Source organism: Halichoerus grypus, chromosome 12 (assembly GCF_964656455.1).
Source record: "Halichoerus grypus chromosome 12, mHalGry1.hap1.1, whole genome shotgun sequence".
Classification (NCBI taxonomy): Eukaryota; Metazoa; Chordata; class Mammalia; order Carnivora; family Phocidae; genus Halichoerus; species Halichoerus grypus.
In genome coordinates, this window is record NC_135723.1 from 101,330,006 (window position 1) to 101,354,278 (window position 24,273).

General features: G+C 35.2%; 1 protein-coding gene across 3 annotated transcripts in view; it reads right to left on the bottom strand.

The window, feature by feature from the left end:
* Positions 1-24,273, bottom strand: part of KMT2C (lysine methyltransferase 2C) — a 267,212-nt gene that overhangs the window by 86,151 nt on the left and 156,788 nt on the right. For all 3 annotated transcript variants that reach the window (XM_078059760.1, XM_078059759.1, XM_036069051.2), the window contains exons 10-16: positions 20,065-20,234; positions 19,461-19,612; positions 18,503-18,616; positions 17,523-17,600; positions 14,784-15,493; positions 4,364-4,483; positions 1,770-1,886 (exon numbers count right to left, since the gene is read on the bottom strand). In XM_078059760.1, the coding sequence (XP_077915886.1) occupies positions 1,770-1,886; positions 4,364-4,483; positions 14,784-15,493; positions 17,523-17,600; positions 18,503-18,616; positions 19,461-19,612; positions 20,065-20,234 (1,461 nt within the window). The remainder of the gene's footprint in view (positions 1-1,769; positions 1,887-4,363; positions 4,484-14,783; positions 15,494-17,522; positions 17,601-18,502; positions 18,617-19,460; positions 19,613-20,064; positions 20,235-24,273) is intronic.

A 24,273-nucleotide genomic window follows, 5' to 3' on the forward strand; every position in this document is an offset into this window, starting at 1 on the left:
AAAGACTCTTCACAGTTAAAACATCAACTTCCCCCAAATCGATCTATAGTTTGAATGCAAACCCAATCAAGATCCTAGCAGGCTTATTTGCAGAACTTGACAAGCCAATGGTAAAATTCATATAGAAACATGAAGGATTTAGGATAGCCAAAACAACTTTGAAAAGGTAAAAAAAAAAAAAAAAAAGGAAAACTAATTGTCTGATTTCAATAGTAGTTATAAAGTAAAAATAGTCAAAATAGTATAGTATTGGCCTAAAGATGGAGAAATGGATCAATATAGCATAGAGATTCCAAAATTAGATTCACAAATACATAGATAGCTAATTTTTAAGAATGATACAAAGGCAATTCAGAGAAATGGTGTTCAAACAATTGGATATTCAAAATATGATCTTCAATCTATATTCGTATCATACATAAAAATTAGCTCAAATTGGATCATACAGCTAAAAGTAACACCTAAAATCATAAAACTTCTAGAAGAAATCACAGAATATGTTTGTAAATTTGGGTTATGCAATTATTTCTGACACCAAAAGCACAATCATAAAAAAAAAAATTAATAAATGGGACTTCATCAAAATTAAAACATTTGCTGTTCCAAACAAGTTCTTTACCATGTCCAGAATACATAAAGAAAATACAAAACTCAGTAAGTTAAAAAACTATTCAAATTTTTTTAAATGTACTAAAGATTTGAAGAGTGACTTTATCAAAGAAATATGCAAATAAGCACCTAAAAATGTGCCAACATCATTAGTCATGAGACAAATGCTAATGCGATATTATTAACATACCTGCTACAGTGGCTGAAATGAAGACGACTAACCACAGCAAGTACAGGTGAGTATATGGAGGAAACAGGAATCTCATGTACTCTTGCCAACATACAATGTCACACCCAACTTAGAAAGCAGACTCCTCTTAAAAAGCTAAGCATACACCTACCATGTTTCCAGTCATTCCACTCCTAGATATTTATTCATGGGAAAACAAAGCATATGTCCACACACAGACTTAAACATAAAAGTTCATAGCAGGCTTTTTTTTTGCAGTTTTGTATTTAACAGCCAAAAAATGGAAACAACCACAATATCCTTTAACAGGTGAACAGATATACAAACTGTGGCACAAACGAAACAATCCACTAGTCTCCTGAACTTAAAATGACGATTAGACTTTGAAAAACAGGATTTTGATAAAATATAAAGTTACCACATGAAATATTTGCCACTGTTTGCCAAATACAGACTTTTTTCAATACACACTTAAAGCCTCATATACATGCCAATGAGCAAATATTTATCAATCTTGAATTAAAATATATCAAAGATAGTCATAAAATCTTCAACATTTTTAGAGTATGTAGTGATCTGCAATATTTCTAGTTTCTTCTGTAAGCTGTATTATAATAAAAAACTTAAAACATCAACTTAATTAAGTTTTTCAAATAAGCTCAATAATATAATAGGAGTTTGCTTTTATAAAAAATAAAGGAGCAAATATATTACATATATACTTTTGGCAATGGTTGCTATAGAAAGATCAGAGTCAAAAAGGAAGGTAAGAAAAGAGAGGATGGGAAACATAAAATATTAAGAAAAGTTTAAAAGTTAAAAAGAAGGCAGAAGTAGAGTAAAATAAAAATTTTGGCTTATTTATGTGACTCTTACAATCTAACAATTTTACAAATGAGATTATCATCATCAGTCAACAAATTAAGGATTATAGCAAAGATAAAGGATATGAGAAATGAGCCTTACTTACCCCAGGTAACACAACTGCCCCAATTCCACTTTTCAATTTTGACCTGCCTCTGCCACCTCGTCCTGACAATCCTGCACCACGGGGTCTCCGCTTCCCGGGAAATCCCGACCCACGGCCCTACGTAACAGATAAGGAAAAATCAGCATTCTGCAAAAGTCCAAAAAAATTTTAAAATCCAATGTGAGATAAAACATTTTATTAAAGGTTACACAAATACTTGCTTCTCTCTTATTCTGATTAGATGATAAATATTAAAGAGACCAGGCTTATTATTTTTATCTTTCAACACATATTATGCAACTTAAAAAGTATAAACATAAAATGCCTATGACCTTCGAATCAAATGTTAGGTCTGTTTTGTGAATGCCCTGTACCAGCAAACTTTGGCCTTATTTTTCCACTTCCTAATCCTACATTCTAGGTGGCTCAACAGCCACTAACTCCATCCAATTTGTATTCAATATAGAGCAAGTATAAGGAAAGACTCACTAACTGTTCTCTCAGTAATTATAGCAGTAGCTGACATACATTGAGTGCTGACGGTATACTGGTCTAAGCACCTTTTACTCGCAACTATCTCATAAGGTCAGTACTATTTTATTATCCCCATTTTAGAGATAAAAGCACCGAAGGATAAAAAAGTAACTTGTCCAGGGGCGCCTGGATGGCTCAGTCGTTAAGCGTCTGCCTTCGGCTCAGGTCATGGTCCCAGGGTCCTGGGATCGAGCCCCGCACTGGGCTCCCTGCACTGCGAGAAGCCTGCTTCTCCCTCTCCCACTGTGTTCCCTCTCTCGCTGTGTCTCTGTCAAATAAATAAAATCTTAAAAAAAAAAAAAGTAACTTGTCCAAAGTCTAGAGCTAGCAACTCTGGCTCGTGTCCACATTCTTAACCAGTATTCTGCAATGCTACTACACTGCATGAAAGCTAATTTTTGCTAGTGTACAACAGTATTTTTCCTGTCACTAAATTTGTCAATTTCCCTACTATTCAATAGCCATCTGTATGAACTGAACAGGTGTACCTCACTCTACCACAGTATTTAGAGGACAATGTATTTAAAGTTTATAGGAAAGCTGATAAAAAAGTAAACAGCTTGCTTTAACTCATCTGGATAATAATTACTTGAAATGCAAATAACTGATCTGAATTTTTACCCAACACACAAAAATATTCTACAGGAAAACAGGTTAAATTCTCTGATATTCTAACAAATAAATACTAGGGTTACTTGTTATTGTTGTTTTCTTGTTTATACTCCGACTTATGTATTACTTTCTGAAAAAGCCTGACATCAACACATATTTATAATATTCTGTATATCTAAAATTATTAAAATAATCAGGAAAATCCTGATTTTTTTTCCACAGTAAGTTAAATAATAATGTCACATTTTCAACTGATACCATTTTTATTGTAGTCTGAAATGCTGAACTCATTACCTATTTAGCACAACAGTTTCCAAGTTGATAATTTATGGTTATAATGTGAGCATAAAACAAATACACATGAACAAAAAGGAAGGGGGTAATCTTTTTTTCCCTTCAGTGTTGATAATTACAAATTGCATCTCCTTGTTCTCTTAAACTACTCTTCTTTTAGATCTCTTGTGCTTTTTTGAACAAAGGATAGGGAGGATTGAACTGGATAGTTTTCCCGTTGATAAGTATGAAAGATTTTTTTTAAAGTTAAGTCAATTATTAAATCAGGCCTATAATAATCTAGTTTTCCCCAGCATCTAGAGACACAGATGAGAATAAGTGAAAATTGGTGGTATTTGCTACAAAATTGTCAAAACATCTTTTATACTCTTCAACCAACTATCTCTACTTTCAACACCTTGCATATCAGAGTGAGCTGAAAAAGTTCTAATAGTGATAGAAATAAGAAAGTAGAATTGAGAACTCCTTTGAAATCCCTGATTAGTCTAAAATAAACAGCCTTATTCCAGAATATAAAATACAGAAGATGAAGAAAATTATCTTCTCTAGGTAGTAAAATATTTTAACTTCTCAGACAATTAATACTTTTCACATTAATTTTTTACCTTCTAAAATGCATCAGACTACATAACTTACTTCAAGAACTAGCAGAGTCCTCCATCAATGACATGAGAGAGAGGCCCTATAATTGTGAGCTTATTAACACAGACAGTGAAATCTGCCGTGATTCTGGTATTTCTTCTCCATTAGCACATAATAGATTAGTGTAGTTTTCTTTTGTTCTTTTCTAAGCAACAAAATTTTATGATTATCGTGAATGAGCAAGTCCTAAATTACTTTATAGCCTATGCGACAAGGATTTTCCCCCATAGAAACACTGGTAATTACAACATAAAAAAAAGCAACCATAAAAAGAAGTTATTAAAAATTCACACTTAAAATCAGTCATGTAAAATTGCAATATAATTTCCTTCTAATCCAGATTTTTTTAAGTGCAACCATGTTGACTCTTCATACTAAAATTTTTAGATTAAAAAAGTGGCTCTGGAATCTGAACTATTTATCTAGAAAAGAAAGGCTTAATTCTTAACTTCTACTTGGACAAAACCAACTAGAAAGAAATGATATATGAATGTAAATGCAATTTTATTTACCACTTTGATGCTCCAAATGGCACTGCCAGGAAGCTGCCGGGGTTTAAAAATTTCCCGACCTTCTGAAATGTCTGGGGACCAGGAAGGTGGGCTCACTGTATTATGGGTACTCCAAGCCCCCTAGGATATGGCAGGTGAGAAAATAGATGTATAAAACTCAGCAACGTAAAAGGTCAAAGCCAGCAACTGAGGAATTTTAGAACAGCAAAAACAAATGCAGACGTATGGAAATTTAGGACAAATTGCTTCAAGATAGGGACAAGAAGCTTATGGCTTACAATGACTTTATACTTAAATGTTTGCAGCTACAATTTACATTAAGTATTTTATTCAGATGGAAACATCAGTACAATGAAACATACTGGGAATTAGGCTTTATAGGACATCAACACTGACTCAGGAACTGCAATTACAGAACCAAAACATAAATAAAAGTCAATTAAATTCTAGGAATTAACACTTTATGTAAGAATCTATTTGGGGATTATTTTCTTCTAACAACTATCACTCTCCTGGAAAAGAGAAATAACCTTAAAGAATGTTATGTACACCTACTGCTATAAACAACCAAAGCAGTAGGCAAACAAATGCAATCAGAAACATGAGTAATTGATAGACACATTCACTTTAAATTGTGGAAAGTTAGTTTGCAATCTTAAGATGTAGATATCAGTTATAATCCTAGCATTTAACTACTCTTCCTTCCAGTGACCACTAGTTGTAGTTTCAGTTTTTATTTTTATTTAGGGGACTATTATCCTTAGATTATATCCAAGGGACTAATTTGTACAGTGAAAAACGTTAAAGCAAATTGTCCTAAATTTGCAAATTAAAATGCCTAAGATACTTGGTTATTTATACAAGAAATAGTACCTTATTCAAATAGTTAAAATGAAAGTAAGACATTTTACTTCTTAATAACCACATTCAGCATTAACCTGAACTAATCTGATGAAGATGCTAAGCAGCATAAATAAAAAGGTCTACTTCACAAAGATAATATTTTAAAGAAAAACACAGAACAAATGTCAAACAATAAAGAACCTATTTTGAATTAGGCAATTCCATACCATATGCTATAACTTTTACCACTTTAATGACCCAAACTTAAGAAACACAGTACTTACCAGGTTTCTAGAATATTATCAAACTAACAAGTAGTAGCCTATGAATCACATAAAACTACCACCAGGAATTTAAATAATCAACCAAAATTAGAGTTTGACTACCCTTTATATTGCAGATAATTAATGCAATAACAGTATTTTGAGAAAAACCACACAAGGAAGAGACTGGTTTCACTTTTAATTAACCTACCCTCAAGCTCAGTGAATGGCTATCCTGATTTTACTGACAGGTAATTACCTCGCTTTCCCAGTATCAGATCAACTGGCATCTACACCTCTGTCTTCTTTCCTGCTGCGTCCAGGGTAACCTGTATTGCTGCCAGAAGTCATTTCTCTATTCTCATTGTACTCCAACTGTCAATGTCACCATACAGTTCTGTTGGGGTCAATGCAGCACACCTGTGAATGTTTCTCTGCCATTCCTTGCTGACCTTTCTGTCCCCCAGGCATGCTCTTCCTCCACATGGCCTCCAAAGCTCCAGTGTTTCCCAGGGCTGAGGCCGGGACAATGTTCCTTTCTGTGTAGTCTCTTCCTAAATGGTATGATCTATCATGAGGGCTGTAAACACCATCCTGAATGTTGTTGTCTCCCAAATTCACATTTCTAGTTCCAACATGTTCTTGCAGAAGTTAGTATGGTTTTCAACTTCCTCCTTAGCACGTCCATTCTGTCACACCAAACCTCTCAACTTAACCACATCTAAAATCTCTCCCTTACCCAGTTCCGTCTCACAATCTTCCCCCTCTTCAGAAACGGATTCCAGACCTCAGGTCAGAAAATGGGGAGTCATCTGATCTGTTCTCTTCCCTCATCATTCTCCCCTGCCACTCCTTCAATCCAAACCATCAGTAAATCAGTATATTCAATCTCCCTACCCCGCAACCCCCTCAAGCCCTCCTCTACACAGCAGCCAGAGGGACTTGGCAAAAACGTAACACTACCTTGTTTCAAACCCTTCCAACAGCTCCTCCGCGCACTTAGTTTACTTCAAACCTTTCCAACCTCATCCTGTGGCCCTCTCTCATGATTGTTATGCCCCAGCTACCCTGGTTTCCTTCAAACATGCCAAGCTCTTCACCACTTGGGGGCTAACTGACTCAGAACAACTGCAACTCTCCAATGAATGGCTTCTTCTTCTGATTCTTCACGTATGGGCTCAGACATTTCCTCATCAAAGATGCCTTTCTTCAGCGCTCCAGCTGAACTATCCTCTACCCTACAACATGTTTTGCATCTTCTCACTGATTGAAATTTGGGGTCTTATGTTTTACTGTTTCTGATTATCTACTGGTAGAGAATGGGGGCAAGAGATATCTAAATTTAGTTCTCTCAAGGTTTCCATTGGTTTTTCTCTGATAATATTTTCTCTGATAAAATTCCTTTTGGTGGATACTTTAATGTTAGTAGAAAGCTCTTAAAACATATTATAAAAAGTCATACTCTCAGATAATATGTTATTCACCATAATTTAAAAGTTAGCTTTGATGCCAAAATTGTGTCTAATTTTAAAAACATTTACACTTCATAGAACATGGATGAACAAAATGAAGGGCTCCATAGATCAAGAATGTTTGGATGCCATTTCAGGAATAATTAGAAAACCATTCAACTGCTATGAAGAACTTATATAATAAAAGCTTGGGTAATTACATTACGAATTTTAATAACTATATTATCGTAAGACATTGGAAGATAGACTGTGCAATTTTATAGGAACTGGAGAAAAATTATGATTATACTTAGATGTTTTGACAATGAAAAAATTACCTAATATATTCTTTAGACCTTAAAACTAATATACAGCTATAATTATCAACTTTAGTTAAAAATTATCCTACAGATCTCAGCTTTGATGAAAAAGAATTTACACAGACAATTCAGAGGTCAGCTCCCCTGTCTACTGAAACATGGTTTACACTGCTGTTACACTTGAATTTATACTTACTACATTTGTATTTATTTGTTGCCATTGGACTAGAAGCTTGATGAGAAAAGACCATTCTTTTTGTTCACTGCTACGTTAAGCATTCTATTCAGTGCTTATTGAATGCCTATTTTTTTCCACTGGGCATGTTTTTTCAGATGAGTAAATGCATCAATAAGCATTGTACTTTGAAACATACTAATTCCCCCATCAGATATAGCCTACATTCCTGAATTTCCTCACCTTAAAAAAAAATTACCAACCCATCCAATGCAGTGCTACTCTTAAACTATAATGAATTAAAAGCAAAAGGGTTCAAAATGTAGCCATCAAGAAACTAAGCTGTAAAGAGAGCTAAAGAGAAGCAACTTGCTATCAAATCCTACAGAAACTTAAAAAAAATACTACTAGGTTGAGATTCAATTAGATTCTAACAATAATTATTGAACCCAAAACCTGTTTAAAGTTGGTATTAAGCTTCTTTCTACCCGAGGCCAACTTCTCAGGTAAATTTATCAACCTGGTAAATTATACAGCTGTTACAAGGGCTGTGGGATAGGAAAATGCAAACAATAATGGCAAGTGGAGAAAAGGATTATTAAGGTCAACTTTCTATTATTAGAAGCCTAATCCTGTTGGTTGCTGGCTGTTAAGTATGATCAATGTCATAATTAGAGCCCAATAGTATCCCAATCTACTGAAAAAGTTTCAAGAGCAGCCAGAGGTTTGGTGTCTCCTGCGCAGACTTCGCACCTGCAAGTCATCCTCATTCAGGTCCAGCCCCTCCCAACATGCTCCGTGAAACCAAGGTTGCTACTGAAGGGGAAGTCTGATTCAGAGAAAGCGAAAACGATGAAGAGAGAGCAGAAAGGACAATCAGCAAGAGAAACAGAAAACCTAAGCATTTATAATTCCTTTTTGGTATATACATTCACTCATGTACATTACAGCCACAGCAGCAAACGACTCATTTTTATGACTTAAGAGAATTCTTTTCACATAAATAAGTCTCATATACAAAACTGAGTTCAACATCAAATGGAACAAGAAATTTAGTCCTGATAGTGCTTTGATAAGATGCTATAAAAATACAAAAACAGCTGTTACCAGCTTTAGCCTTCAATAATTTAGGAATGTGAATTTGGCTGGTGCTAGCAATGGTTTTGGTAACAGCTTCGGAAATATCACAATAGGCACAAGGAAACCAAGAGAAAAGGGATGCTTCTGATCTGCTTGCCACCCCAGACGGCTAGACACTTTTTAGGTTTAAAACTACAGTTTTTCAGGGATTTAGAGCAGTGTTTCTTGGACTTTAGCTGCACAACATGCAAGTCTGAGTTGAGTTTCCTCTCACCCCCTCTGCTTTTCCATAGTACCCTGGGCTTCCTCTCCTACAGGACATATCACACACAGTATAATTAATAGGCTGTTCAGTTCCAAAATCTGTGCAGCCATTACTTGGCTTTGAACTCAAGAAACCTACTACATACTGTATTTACTGTGTCCAGTATTTGACTCACTCAAGGCCTACAGTTATTTTCATTGGCACATTTCAGTATAAATAATTATCAGTCGATCTGATTGGTTCTCCAGAGCTACATTTAATACAGGATTATTATCTCCTCAAGTCGTCATTTTCACAGAATATATGCATTACTCTGCAATTCAAGAAAGCAAGCAGGGCAGCACGACCACTTGCTACATGTCAGGTGCTGTGCACGTGTTATTGTTAAATTCCAACATCAACCGTATGAGGTAGTTTTACAGATGAAGAAACAAGACAGTTGGCAAGGTAACGTTCTTAGTGTCACACAGACAATAATGGAAAATAAGGATCTGAATCCAAGTAATTGCACTACGGAAATGCGCATGCTGAATTTATAGTAACCAATCTTTCCTGGTATCAGTTACAGTAAAAACTGATGTAAACAATACAAAATACTTCTTAAAAGTCACTTTTTAAAAAGGCAGCATAGTATTTAGACTAGACTATAAGTGGAAAATCACTCTGGGCAACTACAGTGCATCTTTTATTCTCCATAAAGAATACAGAATGTGTTATCTGGTTACTAATGAAACCTTTAATAGACTCTAAGACAAAGTATCACAAATGTAGGTTTTACCTTACCTAATAGGTATCCAAGAAGGGACAATTAAAACTACACAGGGTAATTTCTTTCCTTTTAGTGAATATCACCGTGTATAAGTTATATCAAGTAATGCTTCAAAATTCAAACATTTTAATTAAAAGCTGGATATGAAATAATTTAACAAGAACTAAACCTCTCCTTATTTGGACAGTATGATTTATAGATATGCCTTTTTTTTTTAAACCTTAAAAACAAAACAGAACAAAAATTTAAAAAATCAACAGTGCTTCTTACTAAAGGATTTTTGTTTACAAACTAGAAATGGTGTCTACTATTTTAAAAAAGAAAGAAAGTGCTTACTTGTAATTAATTGTTAATAAAACTACAATCCTCTACAGCTCACCACCTTGGAGGTTTGTTTTTCTCTCACAAGAATAGATTATGAAACTGATTTGTTAACTCAAAACACTTCATTCAAAATGCTATTGCAGTAGGCAAGTATGTCATAAAGTTCTATGGTTCATAATAAAATTAGTTAAATTAATAAATATCCACTTCACAATGTAATGGAAAAGTGGTTATGATCTAATGAAGTACTATCCTGGAAATCTACTATATTGAAGAAATTTCACTTTGTCTGAGAACCCCTCAATAAATTTCAGTCTTAGAACTTAATGGAAATTTCTAAGGTTTCCATATATATGATTTTAGCAACAAAAAATGACGGAAAGGTAAAATCAAAAATGAAAAAATTCCAAGAATTGGAAGTTTTCAAAATACAGTTGAGTACTTAAGTTTATTTTTATGAAATTTCATTGAAATATTTAATATTTCAATAAAACCTATTTCATAGGTTTAATAAACCTCTTTCAATACTATCATGAAAGCACTTAGTACATGAGTGTCTAAAGCAGAGCACAGTCATGTGATTATATGAAATATTTTTCCATAAAATAAAGTGATACAAATAGGATAAATAACAGAAGATGGGCTGAGATTACTATTATCTCAGAATTTCCAAATTAAAATGGGTAAATACAACTGTGGAATGAGAGAAATAAGTAGAAAATGAAAAACACACTGTTATTTGATATGCTGAAATAAAAAATGTTTCCATCCTATTTTCCACTGCTTTTTAAGAATCATTTCCTGTAGTAAGTCGTATGCATACAAGTAACAATAAGTAGCACATTTCCCTAATTCAGGACTCTACTTCCAGGGCTAAAATGAAAGAAGACTGTAGGGCTGTTTTAATTGTAGGGTGGGGTCATTGCACTGATATGTTTCTAAGGCTCGCCAGGCAATTATAACATGCAGTTGGCCAATAATGACTTTTCTATACCTAAGGTCCAAAGCGGATATACCCATAAAAATACTAAAAAAAAATGCAGCACTAAAATATATACAAATGAATAACTTCAATAAAGGATGAAAGAAAGAAATCTCAACTGTTCACTGGGACAATTTAAATGAAACCATGACCAATTGGCTGGCTCCCTGTCATTGCTCCACCAATTTTCTTCTCCTACTACCTATTATGTCTATATTCTTCCTCTTTATCTTTGTGAAATCCTGTGTCTGAAATGAGGAAGAAAACAAGAAAAAGAAACTTTTTCTATCCACAACCATCAGAAAAACTTACATTAGTGTTCCTATAGTAAGAAGGATGAAGCATACATCTGAGATATACTTGAAACAGCTCATGAAGAATATAGTACAAATAACACCTAAACCTTCCATATAAAAAGTGTAATATAAAACACTAAACTTGAATGATTAATCTCTTCTAAAGGGAAAATAATCCTGTACAGATTCCACGGTCTGTGTCCTGATATCTCTGACTCAGAATAGTGATTTATATACCCATCCATACTCCAGTATCACTACACACATACTCATATATATGTACTTATATGTGTATATACAAGAGAATATGAACATATATGGGCACATATATATGACTTCTATATTGATAATCTATTACACATTGAAAATACACAGTGAATTGTTGCTACAACAAATCGTTTTTATCATTCATTTTAAAATGTGTTGTAGGGGTGCCTGGGTGGCTCAGTCGTTAAGCGTCTGCCTTCGGCTCGGGTCACGATCCCAGGGTCCTGGGATCGAGCCCCGCATCGGGCTCCCTGCTCCGCGGGAAGCCTGCTTCTCCCTCTCCCACTCCCCCTGCTTGTGTTCCCTCTCTCGCTGTGTCTCTCTCTGTCAAGTGAATAAATAAAATCTTTAAAAAAATAAAATAAAATAAAATGTGTTGTAGACTATTTCTACTTCAGTACTTAAAAGTAGCGAAAATAGAGCACCATTCTTAATTTATCACTCTTAAATTCAGTTGGTATTTCTTTTCAAATGTAGTTCCTTCTGGAACTAAAATCTTCCTGTTTTTAAAAATGCTTGCCCTTGGGGCGCCTGGGTGGCTCAGTCGTTAAGCGTCTGCCTTCCGTTTGGGTCATGATTCTGGGGTCCTGGGATCGAGCCCGGCATCAGGCTCCCTGCTCCGAGGGAAGCCTGCTTCTCTCTCTCCCACTCCCCCTGCTTGTGCTCCCTCTCTTGCTGTCTCTCTGTCAAAAAATAAATTAAAGCTAAAAAAAAAAAATTGCTTGCCCTTGCATTGTCCAGTAAGGTAGCCATTAGTCATGAGACTACAAAGTACTTCTAATGTATGTGGTGGGAAACCAGATCTTGAACACTGTGCATGAAAAGTGAATGTAAAAGATCTCATTAATAATTTTATTATATACATGATTGTTTATATATGTTATATATTATAGTTATTATATATAATTTATATATAATACAATTTATATAGTTATACTACATATATTTATTATATAATTTATTATATATAAAAGATTAAATACTAACATTTTTAATATATTAAGTTAAAACATTAAAATTTATTTCACCTGCTTATTTTTATTTTTAAGTGGGACTACTAGAAATTTTTAAATTAGATCTATGAGGCTTGCCTCGTATTTCTCTTAGACAGCACAGGCTTACCCTTCTACTGGCTAACTCCTTTCTCCAAAAAACATTCAATAATCCAATCATTAGCTGACACCTCAAATTTAAGCTTCCAGATTTTCTCTGTTTCTAATTATTCATTTAATTTCTAAGTGAATTCTTTAGAAAAGCTCACATAATATTAGAAAATGGTTGAGATGAACATAAAGATTTGACGACTGTGAAAAAGAATTTCATCAATGAAATATGCAGTTCTTTGGTTAGGAGAGTCTTCACTATACTGGTAAAGACCAGAGAACCTTCAACAAAATATGGAAACACTACTGTTAACAATCAAAACACAGCTGAACACCAAAGAATCTTGCTTATATCACAATCATTGCCATGAACATCCATCTCATTTTATACCCAGTCCCCACTACCAAGAATATGCAAAATAAACACAAACCTAAAGATATAACACAGGAATTCTTGACATCAAAGAAACTCATATAACAGAGTAACAGACTTCAGGATTTCCAACATAAAGATATACCCTGGAATACTCCCTGGAAGTTATGACCTCAGTACCTCAGCAATGATAAAAAGTAAAAGAGCTGTCTTGTTCTATCCAATTCATACTCTCCACAAAAACAGCAGTACATCAGCAAGCTATGCATCACCAAGTGAAGGCTGTTTGCTACGCAACTAAAACCAAGCGAAAAGGTTAAACACGCCTAGGAACTGCTCATGAGGTCAGCAGCAGTTACGCAGCAGTAATGAGACAATGGCAACAGAAAACAGACTACTCCAGAATTGGGAACTAAAGGAGAACACAGCAGAAGCAGTAACAAATATTAGGACATGGGTCATATAAAATGGGATAAACCTGGAAGACACTCTCACACACATACATTAACACACACTCAGACTCACATGCACATAAATCTTAGAACATTAAGTCAACAGAAAAATAATCCTAATGGTTTCTCAGTTGGAGTAGAAGTCTCTATATAGTAAAATTTGACAGGAATATTTATGATGCAGTATCTTTAAAAGAATGTAAATATCTAACCAAAATTAAATTTGAGATTCAAATTTCTATTGCTAAAGTTTTTTCAGAGCCAAAACCACGTAACTGTTACTTAACAATTATTTTAAAAAAAGAAAACAAGAGTAGGGAGGAGGAGAACTGGTTTGAGAAGAATACCCTCTCTTGGTAGAACGTAAAATAAGTATCACAGGAAATACTTAGAGAAAGGCATATAGGAAGGAGTGTCTTAGTTTACTGCATATGTCTCTGCCACACAGAAATAGTTCTCTCCCATGAGGTAATTACTTTGCCTCTGGTGTGTAACTTCCTGTCTTCAGAGAATAAAATATATCTGGAATTTAGAGGAAACTAATTCTCACATTAAAATAAAATTCTATTTTTCTACTTATCTTCGGATTCCAAAATTGGATGATCAAGATCAAGATGATACTACTCCTATAAAGTCAAACTTTAATCACTGGAGGCAATTTAAATCATGAGACGTGAAACTTCAGATTACCACTGTGACTAAACACTGCACTGTTGGATATCTTGCCATTTTATAAGAACTTCAGAAAATAGAAATTTTGTAGAATAAATATTAGCTACAGCATCTCACTTTGTCTTCTGGTTAGTTTAAATCCCACTAAAAAGAACTGGAACTTACCCTTAAAGGGTAGAATCCACACTACTTAGGTCATGGGAAGAATTCCCCTCACTTCCTAAAGATCAACAATGCAATTCTAAGACTTTTCCATAAGAACACTGAAATAAGTCCTAGGTTGGGAGGATCACAAAGAAGTTAGCAATTAATAGAAAAATCAAACTGAGAAAAACCCACCATGAAAAACTCCCTTAGTAAATTTTGATGCTTAAACAGTTAAAAATACAGACAAAGAATAATATCAATAAACAAATATCGTAGAGGGGAAAAAATAAACGTCAGTTACAATATACCTAAAACTTCACTGTTTAAGGCTCTATTGTTTCTGTGGCATAGAATTTAAAAATTTAAGTGTTTTCTATTAGAAACTGTAATCAAATAGGTTGCATTTGTATGTTCCAACTAAGTGGAAATTATAAGATCACTTTAAGTTTAATAAATTAGTCTTCATTACAGCTTTAAAAAAAAAAAAAAAAAAAAAACTGGCCAAAACACTTTGGTCAACATTACATCTAAGTTCTACCTGAAAACAGGAAAAATTACTCTCCAAAGTTCCATGTACGCCTTATTTTATATAATTGCTCCAAGAGATTTTTCTGTCTATATCATTAAAATCACCCTACCTGTTTGGACCGAGGTCTACCAGGAGAAAATTTTCTTTTGGTAATAGCTGGTTTACCCATGCCGATTTTTGGAGTGACTGAGATATAGGTTGTTGGCACAGTGTTTCCAACAGAAGCACTGAGGGTTGAAGGGTAAGCGTGCAGTATGTCCGGGGAAGGCAAGTCTGCAGAAAGCGGAGGGGAAGACACACGTGCCTTGCTTACGTCTGCTGCTGACACAAGTGAGAACTCCATCTCAGAGGGTGATTTTACAGATTTGTCTTCTCGGCACAAACCACCTTTCACACAGCTCTCCATTGCAGGGGTCATTTCAAAGTCCATAAATGCAGTGGAAGATTCAGAACTTGCTTTCTGTTCCATTCGTTCTTGTACCCTTTCTACAGCCAACTGTTCCTTAGAACATAAAGAAGTACTTTCCTTACACGGGGACACTACGGTTTCTGGTGGAACAGGGGCAGATTCAATGGTGAATTTTGGAGGCCGTGATTCTTCTGTAGACGCCGACATTTTGGGTTCCTCTAACTGCAGGTCCTCGTGCTGCACAATGATCTGGTGTGTACGGACTTCAACGTTTTCTGTCACTTCCATTTTGTTTTCATTTTGATCTTCACAAATATGCATCACTTTAGAAGACATTTCCATTTTTTCACTATCAACTTCATGAGAAATCTGATTTTCCATTTCAGGATTCATTTTATCTTGGGCTGGTTCTACAAAATTTGGAATATTTGTTATGTTAATGTACTTATAAATTAAAAATTTTTTAATTTTCTGACTTAAAAGTAATAGGCTTGGGCAGGGAGAAGGGAGACAAGGGATTTCCAAAGGACACTTATGGTTAAATCCTGACTTAAAACAGAAGGTATTTATCAAAAAAGAACAATTATCAAGTTAATAAAGGCCAAAATATACCAGGATTCATGAATTAGAACTGGTCACAGATCAGGCCAGAAAAGCTATAAAAACATCACCTTAATAGGATCCCCAGAGTTTAAGGTGGTTTCTGGTAAAAATATTAAAAGAGAATTTCTAATATAATTCTATTGAACATATATGATGTTTTACAATTTGAACATTTACAAAGAGATTTACAATTTTGCAGGCAAAGTTATACTCTCAACAGCTACAAAAAGGAGGCTCAGTGATCTTACATGAGGTATCCAAGTTAAAAAGTAAAAAAGACTAGTCTAAAATATAAAGCAATTTTGCAATAGCAGGCACTCAGATGTAAACAACTCAAATGAAGTATCACTGAAATAACTGAAACTCATTCTGCAGACTCAGATGAGTAACATCACAGATAGAAGACTTATTTTACTTATTAGCTGTACCTGCTAACATACACAATACATTTTTTGGATATAAACTTTGTATTTCCTCATCATCAATAATTAAACAGTCAAAGCTTAGCAAGTCAATAAACATAATTAGATATCAGAAATATCAAGTCACTAATCGGTAAATTTTAAGTCAGGGTGCTAGTGTGTTAAGCCTTTAACCCAATCATGCCTGAAAACAAAAGTCAGAGATCCAATTTACATGAGCTCGACATGGCTCTATCAGGAAAGATCACTAGATAAAAAGCACTTATTTCAAATACTATCAAGGTAATTTCTAAGTTACGTTGACAGAGGTATTAATTTCCTCATTTACTATTTACTGTGGTGACTGCACTTAATCTATGTTCTGATATCAAAATGAAATCCAACTTTCATTCCTACTCCGTGAAAGACTGCAGTTCAGGATAAAGAAAAAACCATCAAATAACAGATCTGATCATACCAAATATTTTTACACACAAAAATGCTTAAAAAAGCTTAACATTAAAAAGGAATGATTAAAGGGAGCCTGGGTGGCTCAGGTCATGATCCCGGAGTCCTGGGATAGAGCTCCTCATGGGGCTCCCTGCTCAGCAGGGAGTCTGCTTCTCCCTCTGACCCTCCTCCCTCTCATGCTTTGTCTCTCATTCTCTCTCTCTCAAATAAATAATTAAAAAACACACTTTTAAAACAGAAAATTACACATAAATAATGAGTGCCATCATTTGAGTCATTTGAGTGACTCAAGTGAAAAAACTTATCCTGATGCCACATGAAGCCTAAACTGTGGTTAATAGAAGACCAATTACCTCAAGTCTCACTGAAAAGAAGAAAATGTGCAACACACATGCAGACCACAAGTATATTATTTTTGTACACTAGGCAGGAAGTATTAAAATACAAACATAAACATGCTCTTCATCACAAGCAGTTCTATTATGTTCTACTACTAGTCTTCTATAATGATTTTAACTTATTTTTTTCAAAGATTTTATTTATTTATTTGAGAGTGCGTGCACACGCACACGAAGAGGGGGTGAGGCAGAGGGAGAAGCAGACTCCCCGCGGAGCAGGGAGCCTGACGTGGGGCTTGATCCCAGGACCCCGAGATAATGACCTGAGTTGAAGGTAGCCACTTAACCAACTGAGCTACCCAGGCGCCCCTGATTTTAACTTAATAATGAACATTTGATTTAGCAACTCTACAGAGACTGTAACCTCCTTTAGAAATCCAATGCCAATTCTCTTTAAGAAAAGGATCACTTAACTAAAAGATTTCATTACTATAATGTGTATATGGCAATAGTAAATAATTCTTTGGGATAATTCATTTGAAAAATTAATAGATCGTGGCTCAAATCTGCAAAGCAGTCATAAAAACATTATGCTGTAATTCCATCAAATTAGATAGTATGCTTACCAGAAATGAGAAGACCATGTGTATCAAGACTTTCTGGTGGATTACTCTTCTGCTGCTCTTCTGTGTGGATGTGAACTGCTGTGAATGACACATTTATGGAATCTCTAGCAAGGACTCAAAATTTCTCTTAACACTGCTCTCTCAATAGTAAGTTGAGTAAGATTTTTATCCTACTACCAAATGTCAATTCTCAATATAAGTACAAAACACACTGTTACTATTTATTAGTAAGCAGTATATGGAGATGAAATTAGGAATCTGATTATGCACTATGACAAGATTTATTGTTACAGTTAGCTTTGTCTTATTTTTCTTCACTTTACATCTTATGCAATACACCTTTTAGTGAAAGTTGTTAAATACAAAACTGAAACTCAATCTGAGGCTTTGTGTGTATACACTCAATCTATATAAAATTTCACATAAAATCCCATACTGTCAGATGAGCCCAAGATTAAATTTAATAAGTAGTTTTTCCCCAACCTTGTCTCATTAATTCCACATCCTCAAGTACAGTAATAGCTATTATCAACATTGCAAAAAGCTTAATTGAAATACCACTGAAATAACTGAAATACCCTCAAGAGAACCACTGAGATGATCTAAAACAATAAATTTTTCATTATCTCAGCATGAAACATCTCACAATCAGTAACAGCTCTAGTTAGTAATTACAAGTATAACTAAAGAAAGAGAAAATAATAAATTGCTTTTTAATGAAAATCACTTGGCCCCCAAAGTATGTATTTATGATTAGGTCTAGATTACAACTGAACTATAAATATATATATGCCCTTTCCCCTATTAATTTCTAATGTTATTTTACTAGAAAGCTCCTCTCTAAACAATTTCCTAAGTGACTACACGTTGTGGCTCATTTTTATTTAGGATAGTAAACATATAGTAAATTTCACATATTCACTGTATATACACGTCTTCTTCAGAAAATAAACTATATCCATTACCAAAAACATTCTTACCATCTGGAACAATTCCAGGTGTGGACTCCTGACCATTGACGTCTTTATTAATTGCTTGCTCTGGAAATACCATATGGTCCTCAGGTCCTTCAACTTCCATCTCGTTGTTGTAATCTTAACAGAATATTATTTATTCTTTAGCTTAGAATAAGTTTTTCTGTTTTTGTTAACTATGTAAATAGTTATTACTTTGCTATAGTGAGGGTAAATTATCACCCAAAATGCCATATTCTTCACATTTTTAAATTTTCAACCATAAATATATCTACATTTTAGATGTAGATGGAAAAACATCTAAATTAAGAATTAAAAGGTTACTGACATATTATTTTAAAAGGACATTCCACAACTGTATACTGATGGCATCCTGGAAACAAAGCATTAGTAATTAAGATGTATCTACTTAAACCTCTCACAGATGATAACACAGGACTTTTAAAAGTTGCCATTCATATTGATGAAAAGGAAAAACTATCTGTAAGAACGTCTGTTTTCTTTACCACCAAAAAACTTGTTATTACGTTTCAACCAAGAGTATACTACTAAAATTACCTAAACAAAATTTTGGGCTCAAAAGATATGAACTAACATTTAAGAAGGACATTATAAAACTAAAATTTGTTTGGAGTGAAAGAACCCAGGTTATAAAGCAGAAACTAGGTCATAGAGCCAAACACTGACAACTTGCACTGCTGCTCAAAGAATACAACTGGTAAGGCACATCAGTCCTGGAATTCAAGTCATTAGGAGAAGGGCTGGAGCGTAGCTACATCAGATGTCAGCCATCAGATTCAGAGATGACCCAAATCACATGTATACTTAAAGGTTGAGAAATTAAGAATAAGATGGGACCTGATACACAGGATTCCCTCATCATTACTAAAATTATTTATTGGAGACTGGTTGGCACAACATCAAAACAAAAACAAAAACAAAAACCCAAAATTCTCAAGATTACCTGCAGTGACTTCAGCCATCTCCACTTCATCGCCTGCCTGTAATGGGTCCATCTCAGCTGCTACGTGTTTACAATACATGCAGATATACTCTTCTTTGAACTGAGAATCCAGCTCATGATCTGTTGGTTTGTCACATTCTAAGTGAACCCATCTGCAGTGACAAATATATTTAAATAAAATTTTCTAATTTAAAGACAATTTACTATCCAGGGAAAAAAGAAGCAATTGCTGAAAACTGGGTATAGGAAGGGTTAAGGATGACAGAGGAGAGGTTATAGAGGTTGGCAACTGGTGAAGGTTCTAGAAGAGAAATTGGCATTTTCAGAGGTCATTAAAGGTGTTCACGTATTTTTACTTCCTTATTTTTAAACCATTTCCTCCTTACATTTCCCTCTTAATGCTCATTTCTGGTCTTTCACCCATTCACTTCCTTATGCCTTTCAGACTCATAAATATGTAATTTAATTTCATCTTTAACAGCACTCAGTACCCAGAGGATCATTAGTGATAAAAGCTTGGAACTCAAAGAGACACGGTAGCACAAATGATCACATGGATAAGAAAACTGACCAAAAACTCAATGGAAGAATTGTATCTTCTTACCTTTTGCACATATTACAATGAAGCATGTCTTCCTGCAATTCCGGATGGTTGCACTTCCCACAGAAAGGACATAGGTTATCCTGCTGCTGATAACAAGTGTCACACACCAAGCAATTGTGGTGCCACCGAGAACTAGACCGTGTGCCACACTCTACACATATTCTGCAATTCTAAACACCAGAAAGAAATGAAAACAAAAACAGTTTGTTATGCATTTGTATTGCAGTTCTGGTGTGAACCTTTCTGAAATCAATGAAACATTTGTACATTATACATTAAGCTTTAATTTTCATGACACTAATTTAGGGTATATGTTTTTGAAAAAGCAGTGTGTTTTGAACATCTGATGTGACATCATTCAATTTGCACTAAAACCTCCAGGAAAATGTAAATAGGGGCGAGAGACATCCAAGAAAACATAAATAGGGAAGGAAGAAAACCAAGAACATAGCAACCCAAACTTCAAATAAGAAACATATCCCAGAATCAGGAAGTAGCTTATGTGCAAAGTAGCTTATGTGGAATAAGTCTATTTGACTCTGGATTGTGAAAACAAACTGGTGCTTCTTAACTATTTCATTTGCTTGTAGGTAGCTTAGGAACTAAAAGCAAGAATTCAAACTGAAGAACTATCATGACCCATTCCAAATGACTTGGGAGTCTGAAACTGTGAAAGTAAAATCAAAATTTCGAGGGGCAAGATATTCACATGGTCTTACATATCTTCTCATATAATGTTTTATTAATTATGAGAGAAAAAAAACTGGAGCAATTTGACAGCAGCGTGACCAAATTATTAGAATGCATGTCACCCATGAGGTCGAGATGAGCACCAGGTGCTCTAGCAGAGGCACCCTGACAAGGGCACAACATCACTTTGGCAGTATTCTGGCCAACAATGCAAAACTCCATATAACTGTGAAGAAGTATCAGACAAAGACAAAGTGAGAAAAGTTCTATTTGGCAGAAAAAAACCCAGGTATGTGGGGAAGAACTCTATTCTTCAAAAAAATGTCAATATCAAAAAGACAGAGTAGGACTCAGGAAATTTTCCAGATTAAAAGAGTCCAAAGTGAGAACTAAATATAAAAGCTTACCCTAGAGTAGATCTTGGAACCTACATTGGGGGGGGGGGGGGGAGATGCTATATGGGATGTTAGATCAAGTGACAAAACTGAAATATGGATAATAGATTAGATGAAAATACTTACATTGATGTAAACATATGAAGTTGATAACAGCACTGTGATTATGTAAGAATATCCCTATGATTAGGAAATACACACTGAAGTGTTTAAGGGTAAAGAGGGCACAGTATATGTAACTTACCCTCAAATGGTTCAGGGCAAAAAAACAGAGATCAGAGGGAAGAAGAAGAGAGAAAAAGGGTACATGCAATGATATGGAAATCCTAACAAAGGTAAAAGGTAAATGGCATACGGATATTTTTATTTTTCCAACTTCTAAAGTTTGAAATTATTTTTTAAAAATTCATGATACACCAACACACAAGCATTCTTGATAGAGAAACAGGAAAAAGAAACCTACCTGACAATGACTGGTATAAAACAAAGTTCCTGAAAAGATTACCCTTACTTCAGTGTGAACAGCCTCACTAGTCTGACACCCCACATGAAGGCAGACCTATTTGCCCAGGTGCATCTCTGGCCCCTCCACAGTGTTTGACACACAGTAGGCCTTCAAATGTTAAATAAATGAACAAATTATGACTAAAGACTATAGACATCTATGAAAGAATTTAACAGTAGAGGAAGAGGATCATTCTTCAAATTACTCAGTGGATAAGCCTTCCTATGAAAAACTCCAGGGTAATTCTTTGGATACATAATATCGACATTACGATGGACACTTTATAGGCATCACCTCACTAAATCTAACACCCCTGTGAGGTAAGTTCTAATAACATTCTCTACAGGGGAAAAACTGGCTTAAGGAAGTCAAATAATTTGCCAAAGATCCTGTATTTAGTAACTGGAAAAGTGGAGATCGGACTCTACAGCCTAAGCTTCTACCACATCATATACCTCCATAGAACAGATTAAAAAAAACAAAAAAACTATCCAGTTGTCTTTTTAGCAATATTATACATGATTCAGTCACTGTGAAAGAGCACAGCAGACTATGATAGAGAGCAAGACAAAGATAAAAGAGAACATTGAGAAATAAACCCAGAATTCTGAAAACGTTTTCCAAGATAATGAAAAACCTAACAAAGAAGATAATGAATTAAAAGCAGGAAACAAAATTATCTAGATGTTACTAAACATTATTTAAGAGACTGTAAAGATGGCAAATATTTATAAAAAAAAAAAAAAAGCAAAGTTAACCAACACTTCTTTAGACCTTTTCTTGGGCCTGACTAGAGACTGACAGTGGTCAACATGTTCCAGGCAACACTAATTAATGTAGAACCACAATCAGATACAACCTGGAAGCAAATTCAAAGAACTGGCAAAAACAAAGATCCCAAAGCTCTTAAGTAGAAAAAAGGATTATAGTTAAGTGAACATTTAAAAAAAAAAGGGGGGGGGTAAGACTTTTCTTCTGTGATACCACAAACTGGGAAAACTGGAGGGGGGGGCGGAGTTTCTACAGCTTAAAAAAGAAAAAATTGTAAAATGAAATGATACCAAACCAAGTTCTTATCATAGTCTGAAGACAACAGTCTCTTTCAGATATGCAGGATTTCAGAAAAATTGCTATACCTTAATGGAGCATAACCAAGAATCCAAAAGACTGGGGTTTAATGAGATTGGAATTTATATAGAAAAAATATATATTTTTTTGCAAGGAAAAAGTGACAAGGTTTACAGTCTCAGTTGATTTAAAACAGAAGGGAGAGAAAGGAAAAGAAAATTGCTCATTTCTCCATTTTCACTGGTAAGTGGGGGAAGAAAACATTTATACTTTCAACATTTATAACAATACTCACAAAATAAAATTCTTAATTGCAAGTCACTGCAGAAAATAAAAGGAACAGAAAAACAGAAAGGAAATCAAAAGAACTAGTTTGTCTTAAAATAGCCAAACATTTCAGTTGCAACCATTAACCTAAATAAAATGACACAAAGGGACCCAAAATAAAAAAGATGTGAATAGATCACATTCAACTGGTAAACTAAAGCCCTATGAGGCCATATTGTCGGACAAAAAGAGCTGGTTCAAAAAAAAAGGGCATTACACAATAGAGTAGCTTTACACTAATAAAAAGTAAAAAGTACAACATATCAACACTGACCTGACCTACCTGCTAAATAACAACCAAAAAATATTAGTATTGTTTACAAAAAAAAAAGTAAAATACAAGGAGAAACTGAGGAAAACTGCAGTGGTCAATTTCATCTACATCCTAATACGTTGTCGAAACAGCTAGTCAAAAAATAAAAAGGACTTCATCTATCTAAATAAAATTAATAAACACAAATATTAAGCCTTAAAGTCACTACTTCAAGTATCAAAATATTTGTGAAAAAGAAAACCACACTGGTTAATTATTGGGTTAAATACAATTAAAGTAGAAGTTAACATGCTTAAGCACAACTGAAACACCAAAAGATACAGCGATTAGGTCAGATGTACACAGAGATAGTTACAAATACAACATATTTGGTTGCAGCCAAAGCTATAATCAAAGGTAAATTTATAGTCTTTAAAAAATACACCTTTTTCCTTAAGAAAGTAAAGAAAACGAATTACGAATTCAACTCCCTATTTCAGGAAAGAAAAAAGGCAAGGAAAGGTGCGCGGAGGAGACGAAAGCATGAACACACAGACCTGCCGCAGGCGGGTTTTCAGAGCCGGTGACGAGGCCGGGAGAACGCGCTGAGAGCACCGGGCCCCGCACACCGGGAAGAACCGGAACTGCGCGAGGCCGCGGCGGCTCGCTCCCCGTCCGCCCGCAGGCCCCGCCTTCCCGGAGCCACCCCGGAGGGCAGTTCCAGCAGGCTCCCGTTCCCAGGGCAGAAGGCCCCGCCCTGCAGACCCCACCCTCCCGCCGCGGCCGCGCCGAACTCCCCGCCCGCCGCCCTAGAACCAGGTGACGCGCCCCAAGCTCCAGGTGCCCCTCAGCCGCGATGGCGGGGCGTTGGCGCAGGTGCTCGGCTCCCCCCGCGTCTCCTCTCACCACCCCCCACCCGGACCCCATCCTCGGGGTCCTCCAGGCGAGCTCGCCCCCCTTTCCAGGACCTC